The 8,928-nt window shown below is 48.4% G+C and overlaps 1 protein-coding gene across 1 annotated transcript in view; it reads left to right on the top strand.

Moving 5' to 3' along the window:
• The first annotated feature begins 156 nt into the window (after window positions 1-156).
• Window positions 157-8,928, top strand: part of csmd2 (CUB and Sushi multiple domains 2) — a 229,725-nt gene continuing 220,953 nt past the window's right edge. Inside the window, exon 1 of the mRNA XM_037092394.1 lies at window positions 157-1,681. Coding sequence (XP_036948289.1) covers window positions 1,507-1,681 — 175 coding nt within the window. The 5' untranslated portion in view covers window positions 157-1,506. The remainder of the gene's footprint in view (window positions 1,682-8,928) is intronic.

Genomic DNA, 8,928 nt, shown 5'->3' with positions numbered 1-8,928 from the left:
CAAACTTGAACTTTTTTGGATTGTCCCATAATTTACCAGCATTCATTTACATCTTGATAAAAAGTGAATATTTACTGGAATGGACGCAACAGTGTGTGTATGTGTGTGTGTGTGAGAGAGAGAGAGAGAGAGAGAGAGAGAGAGAGAGAGAGAGCTGGCGAAGTTTCATTTAGCGTTCCCGGTGGATGGGGCTTATTTATCATCCCCATCATATGTTGCGGGGGTCGGGGGGCCAACGCGCATTTCATTATCACGACTGTTTCCACGCGCGGCGCATTGCGGGGAAAACTAATGACACCGCTCATATGCAAAAGTGGAAAAATGGCATTCGGATTTAGTGGCGAGGGGTTCCGGCCTGTTGAGCATCAATTTCACGTGTGGTGAGCAGGAAGTGGACATCTACGTTTAAACTGCTGGGCAATCCGGTGATTGGTCTTGATGGATGGGAGAGGATGGCCCCCTGAATCCCACCGTAACAAATTGGAACGAGGCGGATCTGACGCGTCATATATTATTATTATTATTATTATTATTATTATTATTATTATTATTATTATGAGTTAGTTGGTGAAAAGTTGGTGATGTACCCTTTAACTCAAATCTCAGATCATGGGGAATGGGGTAAGTTAGATATATCTGGAGGCATATGATGTTACTGGAGAGGGTCGGTACTGAGAGAGAGAGAGAGAGAGGGAGAGAGAGAGAGAGAGAGAGAGAGAGAGAGAGAGAGAGAGAGAGGGAGGGAGAGAGAGACGCGCAGAGAAGGAGCAGGTCTGCAGTCTGAATCTTTGGCGTCGCGCAGAGCCGAGACGACGCTGTGGCCAAGCGCTGCGATACTGGGAATACTTACACACCGCGTATTTCTCTCTCTACACACGATCAGATCACTGACTTCACTCCAACGCTGGTCGAGAACTTCTAAAAAAAAACGAGGCGATTTTTCTCTCACTCCCCCCTCCTCCTCACCACCGCACCATCCTTGGATCGGGATAACCTGTGCGGCTCTCCATCACCGCCGTCCGTCGCTCGCTCGTTTGAATCCATAATGACGAGTTTAAACGTGGATTATCGGCGCCGCAAATGTTATTAGCGGGAGATCGCTCAGAGAAGGACATATAAGTGCCGCCGGACGAACTGAAGGAGGGATCTCCTGGGTTTTCTGACGTCCTTCTGGTCATATCTACTGCATATGAGGAGCGGACGAGGGATTTTGGTGCCTTTCCTCTTGACGCGTGCGGGGTAGATCGGGGGGCCACTTGACTCACGTCTCCCCTCTCTCTTTGCTTTTGCCTTCCCTCCTTTCCTCCCCCCTTTAGGTGTGAAATCTACCCTCTCAGACAGAGACTCTGAACCCCTCGGTGCCCGCATGACATGGTTCAGTCCAGCTGCGAGATCCGAGCCTCCTCCATGCATTGGGATTTTTCTCAGCGCCGACACCGAGTGAATCTCCCTTTTTTGACCATCTGAGAAGTATCGTGCCTGCCAGACCAGAGAAGAAGACCTGCCATGACCGCCGCTTCCAACCGGGACGGAGCTACGGGACTTGCGAGGAGAGCGGAATGCGCATGCAGGAGAGGGGACGGAATACGGATTTTTGCTCTAATGAAGGCGGGAGTGCAGGCGCACCATTGGAGCCGGGTGCTGTTCTTATATATGGGGCTGCTGGTCGCCTCAGTAAAGGGTAAGTCCCCCCCTCACACACTCATCTGTACAGCTGAAGGCATGCAAAAACGCAGCAGGCTTTATTCCCCCCCTCACACACACACACACACACACACACACACTCCACCGCCCACCCTCTCCTCCCCGGTCTCTCCCCCCTCTGGCTGAATGCAAATCAGCATCAGCAACACGCACTCCATCCTAAAGGCGCATTTAGGGACCAACCTCGCTGCGATGCCGTCGCCGTTCCAGCAGCGCCCAAAGTTATTAATAGAGGAGAGGTGGCTGGATGGGGAGGCTATTTTGGTGGCAGCGCGAACGGCAACTGAGCCGGAGACTGTGCGTGAGTCTGGCGATGCGTTTCAGCACAGGACTGTGCTGGCGGATGCGGGGATGTTTGGAGAAGAGGCGTCCTGTGTGAGTGTTGCTTAAAAGCAGGAAAACCAGTTGAGGTGGTTTGAACATGACGCTGTGATCTGAGACCAACAGGGTGTGTGTGTGTGTGTGTGTGTGTGTGTGTGTGTGTGTGTGTGTGTGTGTGTGTGTGTGTGTGTGTCCCAAACCACCAACCACCAAATAAACATCAATGAGCAACATTTTCCCTCTCTTTGGTGTCTGCTCGTGCACAAGCGCGTGCACGCAAGGGGGGATGGGGGGAGTGTAATTAACTGACTCTGGGCTTTCTGTCCTTGATTAATTGCAAATGGAAATCCTGCAACCGGAGCTGGACATTCAACAGATTATCATTACTATTCATTTACTTCCACGTCTGCGCGACCCCAGTGTGTTCTCTGAGAGGGGACACTTTGTTTTCTGTCCCTTTTTCTTCCAGATATTCGCAAGAAAAAAACAATAATAATAAAAGCTCGTGGTATTAAGCTTTTCGGGGAAGAGACGCATTTTTTGGGGGGGCGGGTGATATTTTCTTTTTTGAATTTATTTTCTTCACATTTGCCGTCCCGAGCAGGTCCTTTTGGCAAAGAAAGCCAACCGTTTCATCACTGTCTTGGCTCCTCACCACAGAACGGGCCCCCCTATTTTTAGCAAAAGCCAAGAATACTGCCACGGCCACAATCCTGAATTTGACAGTGAGTCATGGCTCTGTGCTCGCCCACTCATACCTTTTCGGTCCTGACTGCACACAATCCACGAGTGAGTGGGAAAAACACGGGCGCATTTTTCCAGCCTCGCCAAAGCGCAAGTAGGCCGCGCGTCGTCTCATACTGCGCTGTGAGTGAGGATCCACAGACACGTCACCCCCCGTCACGTCTCCCACCGCCGCCACGCAGCTCCCACCTCTTGATCAAACTTGTGTCGTGAACCGGCCCGGAGATGATCACACCGGGCTCGGCTCCGCAATGATGCTGATAAATCTCCCTCCACTTTCCCCCCTGGAGTAAATCTCATTGCTCTCTCTTTTCGTTGGAGGCTTCTTGTTTTATTTGCGTCCCGGGAGTTTTTTTCTTCTTCTTCTGTTTATTGGTCTCTCTCTCTCTCTCTCTCTCTCTCTCTCTCTCTCTCTCTCTCTCTCTCTCTCTCTCTCTCTCTCTACTTTTGGAGCCAGCACAGCGACTCTAACTTATTGCACATATTTACGAAGAGCGTGGAGAGAGGCCGGTGCTATCTATCTGTCTGCCTGTAGCATCGTTTACTTTAAACGCTGCCAGTAAATATGTTTGAATATGGCACGCCGAGGTGGTCCGCCGCGTCCCTCGGTGCTGCAGCCACCAGCAATTGCCCCATCCTCCCATTGAGCGGCACCAGAGCCTCACACTATGCTGAGAGGCGGAGCGCAGAGGGGGGAGAGGAGAGAGGTGAGGAGAGGAGAGGAGAAGAGAGGACCCGGGGTCCGTGGCGTCTCTCCGTCCTCTCCTCTTCTCCTGCTTTTAGCGGCAGTACTTAATGGCCGACAGAGGCGCTTACATGTTTGATGCCGAATGTGACGGCTGCTCGTTTCCAGGCCGTGTTTGATAAGCATCACAGATCTCATCCTCAGGTGTGCGACAGCGCTTTAATGCCGCCTTCATTTGTCAAGCAGCCTCACTTGAAACAAGTTTCAGCCTCCCCTGTGACCATGTCATCGTTCCCAGGAGCCAACACTGACAAAGAGCGAGTTTGTTTCTCTTTTTTATTTTTATTTTTACAGAGAGCTGTTGTAAAGGGCAGTGCGCTCTCTCCATTGGATTTCAATATTAAACAAAGAGCAAGACAAAAACCTGGACCCTCGACCCTCCATTCATGTTAAACGCACAGAGGAGATCATGCAAAGGCCGGAGAGGGAAGAGGAGGCAGATTGAGGATGACGTGTCTTTCCTTTCTGGTGCGTGTTTCGGCTCTCCTCTCTCCTCCTCTCCTCTCTCCTCTCCTCTCGTCTCCTCTCTCCTCCTCTCCTCTCCTCTCCTCTCTCCTCTCCTCTCCTCTCCTCTCTCCTCTCCTCTCCTCTCCTCTCTCCTCTCCTCTCCTCTCCAGCTCGGCCGGTATTAGATCACTCGTCAGCGGCGCATGAGACAGTCGCTCAGCGTGTCCATTTACACGCAAGATCTCTCCGTCGTCCTCTGCTCCAAAGCGCCCCCCCACACCACACACACCACACACACCACCACCCCCCTTTTTATATAAACGCACCGCGTCGAGCTCATGATGCAACTTGCGGTAACGTTATGAGGACCGGAGGGCTTGATGCCCCTTTCCTTTTTATCTTTCCTTTCTTTCTTTCTTTTTTTTTTTTTTTAACTTCGTGACATTTGCTTGTATTCGCGCAGTCATCGAGACTCCTCAGAACAGAGACTGTGTGTGTGTGTGTGTGTGTGTGTGTGTGTGTGTGTGTGTGTGTGTGTGTGTGTGTGTGTGTGTGTCTAGGAGGGAGTGCACGGGCGGGTGTTTCTGCGCAAATAATGCACCGAGGACAAACTTTGGTATAAAGTCGTTTCTAAAGTTACACAAGTGGACAACAAAGAAAAAAATGCATAAAAATAGATAACAAACTTGAACTTGAACTTTTAATTTTCAGGAGCCTCAGGCGCACTTAAAGGCCGCGGACCTCTAATTGATGCTTCTTTAACTGGGTTGGGAGCACCTATTTGGAAACGCTGCCGTGGATAATTAAAGGGGCGCTGCGCAGTTTTCATGAGAAGAAATTCAAACTCAGATTTTTTGATATTTGCAAAAATGATACAAACTCAGAAACCCAAGCTGTTACTGGATTTAAATTATTCATAATTTAGCAGACAGGCTCCAGTGACCCGCCTGTATCCTCAAAAACTCACTGTACAGTGACATTTTCAGCACCCTGGACAGCGAAGGGCGCAGCTGGACCGTGTCCTGCCCTCAGCTGAAGTCGTCTCTCTTCAGCACCGCGGACAGCTCCCCCAGCCAGCAGGCCTCAGCAGCTGCTGCCCAGCGGAGGCCGAGCCGGCGCCATCAGTTGGGATTCCACCAACGTTTTCATGGTTCTGAAGCGTCAGACCTCCGACCCCCGTTTGAAAAGATCATATCTTTAGGCTTCTGCTGTTGAATTTACACTAGATTTGGTAACTGTTCTGGCATTAAGGCACTGTGGTAGTGGCAGCACAGGCTACCAAGTTATTTACACTGAAAAAAGGTTGAACTACAGGAAAGCTCCCCGAGGGAAAGATCTAGTTTTGCCATGTACAGCTACTACGAAAAAGAAGTTCAGACTACTCTGTAGTCAGAAGGCTCTGCAGTCCCCTGTAACTGCATCAAGCCCAAGTCAATATCAAACTCCATAGCCCTGTATCACTCTCAATTTCAAACCACTAATTTAAGATCACCAGTGCTGCAACAACCAGTCAGTGCAGATGGAATCATAATCACCATTCTGTTGTCAAAGAATAAGAGGACGATTAAAAGAAGATAAACACCTTGTTTAGATCACATCCATGGTCACACCAACAACAAAACCAACAACAAAACCATTTATTTCATCAGTAGTAATGCAGTGAAGCCATTTTTCAAATCTACCAGATTGTTCCACTTGTTCTAATGCTCGTCTTTACCCACTTGTCTTAGTATTTTGCCTAAGTAGCAGCACTCATCCCTGTTGCAACGTTGATATCCAGCAATGAATGGATATTGAGGTATTTGTAACGTCTATCGTGATACGATCTAAAATGTTGTGATATCATATCATATCGGGATTTGAACCAGTGACCTTCCGATCACTAGTCGACCTGCTCAACCCGCTGAGCTACAGCCGCCCACATTGCTTCATGTGATATTAAATTAAATATCTTTGTTCTGTTTGACTGTTGGATGGACTGGAGCCATTTGAAGATGTCAAAGTGTGCTTTAGGAAAGTCTGACGGGAACTTTAAACCCGTTCCTGACATTTTATCAGTCAAAGTGATTCAAGGATACACGTCATGAATCACCATCATGGAGGGACGGCGTTGCCTGTCTGATAATGTCGGCATGCGAAGGAGCCGGACTTGAGGTCGGCTTAGCAGTCTCGTGAACACACTTAACAACTTACATTTCCTGTAGATGTTTTTCGTGATGCGTATACGGGCCTCTCGCTTCCCTTTTGTTTCCCTCCACCTGTCTGCCTGCTACTCTCAGTCTCCAGTCCTCCACTATACCTGCACGCTTTGCTGCTTCCTATCTCCCATCTGCTCTCTACATTCACCGTTGAGCAATAAAGGATGGAATGGGAGCCCGAGAAGCAGATGACATTATCTATTTACTCAAAACAGAGAAAAGTAGATGTGTGTTGCAAAATTTAACTTTTTGAGTGAAGAAGAAGGGGCTGTGGAGACCAGTGGTAGAGATAAAGATGGAGATGGTAAAGAGGTGGTATGAGGAGGGGGGGAGAAAAACAGCAGGACAGAATGTACTGTGAGAGGCGGCGAGGGGAGACGACTGTTAGAGAAGAGGGGTGATAAGCTGACACCAGCTGAGTGTCTGGATCTGGGCCCGAGTGATTTTCCTCTCTAAAGAGGAGAGGAGAGTAAATGATGTACTCGGAGGCTTCATTTTCTTATCAGGCATCAAGCAGATTCCCATTTCAACAACTTACAGCTTGTAAGTAAGCTTGTGTGTGTGTGTGTGTGTGTGTGTGTGTGTGTGTGTGTGTGTGTGTGTGTGTGTGTGTGTGTGTGTGTGTGTGTGTGTGTGTGTGGACGAGTCTGAGTTGCCACCCCCATTCACTCCAGGATGATTAGACTAAAGTGTTGACAAGCAGGTCATTAGCTAGCTCAAAAAGGTCCACTGAGAGACAGGAAGTGTGTGTGTGTGTGTGTGTGTGTGTGTGTGTGTGTGTGTGTGTGTGTGTGTGTGTGCATGTCCATCTGAGTATGCTTCGTCCTCGCAAGCACCCTCATTTCCCCCACCCACCTGCCGATGTGTCATCCCTCTCCTCTCCTCTCCCTTTGTGTTTCCCCCTCGTACCTTCATCAGTCCTCCTCCCTCCTCCCTCCTCCCTCCATCCATCCCCCCACCTCCTCCTCCCCCGCCCCTCGTTTTCCTTCTCCATCCTCCTCTCTGGTGATTCACACTGTCATCTGTCTCCAGATGGCCAGAGCTCTGTCACTGCGCTTCGTCACACTGATCACACAGCCACACACACTGACTCACATGTGTTTTTCCAGTGCACGCAGCCTCATGACTTTCACACACTCAAATTGGACACTTAGACCTCGTGAACTTTTATCCAGCTCAAGCCAAACAGCCAAACATCTCGAAGTGGCACACAGTGAGCTGATGGGGAACAATCCGACAGCTTCCTCCGCTTATTTCTCCAGTTAAACAGGCTCGATTGTTTTCTTTTTTTCGAGCAGTAAAGCAGCTTGCCTTCATTTAAACGATGACGCATGCACATTCAGAACGGGGGATTTGTATAACTGGGGGCTCTGGTTGTGAAGTCAATAGTTCAAATTCGGCACAAGCGGAGAAAAACCTGGCGGAAAAAACAAATGAGTAATATTCGCTTCCTTCAAAAGTGACTCTCAGCATGTCCCTGAGCACGGCGTTAAATTAATAAATGTACATTTTGGCTGATGTACTTATCCAGGGAATATACATTTAGCACTCCATTCTGGCAGGGCTCATGCTTCACATTCACAATTTCCCCTGAGCTCCTCTGTTAGACTAGTCTTCTGCTATTAGCACTTTGGCATGCCCGGGTCCATCGAAGGCATGGATGGAGAGGTTATGGCAATGTGCCTTGCCCAAGGACATATTAAAGGGCCAGTCTGTGCCACTGCTGCTGTTCGAATCATGACTGCCAGTTTGTGATTAACACTGTTCATGCTAGCTGGGCGGAGTTATCACCAGCTAATCGAGTTAACATTAGGGCACTTCAGTTCATACATTTCTTTCCACAAACTCACATAGAATACACACATCCATGACACAACACATACAAATGTTACAGTGCTTCTTCTCGAACAATCTCACTTTTCCTCCCCACGTGTTCCCAGTAGAAGACAGAAGGCCTGCTCAGCTGTACTGGCCGGCTCCCAGATGTGAACATGTACAACGGCTGTACAGCTGCTACGAGGCAAGATATGTCAGGAAAAAGATGATACTCTGTCAATCTTCCCGGGATAACTCCAGGTGGAAATAAATAAATAAAAGATTGATATAAAAATCCAGAGCTTAGTGTGCGTGAGCTCTCTGAGCCTCAGCGGAATGAAACTACAACAGAGAAGTCTCAATCTTGATTCAGATTCTCGTCCGTCTGTTATTATCAGACACGGGAATTCACTCCAGCTACTGTAAATCCCCACAAAGTGAGAGACAGATGTAGATGCCCCGTCTGTCTTGTGTGGACACACAGCTCAGGCAGGGGTTTCTTTAGCTTCCTGATTTACACTGTTCTTATCAGATATCAGTGATCCCGGAGATTGAAGATTAGATCCCGGGCACGAGGTATCTTGTCCTTGTCCTTGTCTTTTTTCCTCTCCTGTACTGCTTCACTCTTTATTCGACGTATAGGCAATCTGTCAGTGGTCTTTTTCTGGGAGCAAGGCAGAGTCATCCGGTGGAGAGAGTCAGTGAATGTGTTCCTATTCTTGCTGGATCGATGTTGGAGTTAAACATCTTAAAGCATTTTTACTTAATTTTCATTCACCGCCCCTCCATGCTTTAAAGAGAAATCATAATTCATATAAAATGTTCACAAGCTTTGGTTCAGACATTTGCATATTAATAAAAGCCTGATATTTTGGAAGTTACACTTGTTTTACTTGCTTCCTTTCCAAAGGTTAGCTGAGAAGATTAATGTCACTCTCATGCGTGAGCAGCAAA

This window comes from Acanthopagrus latus, chromosome 3 (assembly GCF_904848185.1).
Source record: "Acanthopagrus latus isolate v.2019 chromosome 3, fAcaLat1.1, whole genome shotgun sequence".
Classification (NCBI taxonomy): domain Eukaryota; kingdom Metazoa; phylum Chordata; class Actinopteri; order Spariformes; family Sparidae; genus Acanthopagrus; species Acanthopagrus latus.
Note: the sequence above shows the minus strand (reverse complement) of the source record. Positions and strands in the feature narration are given on the sequence as shown.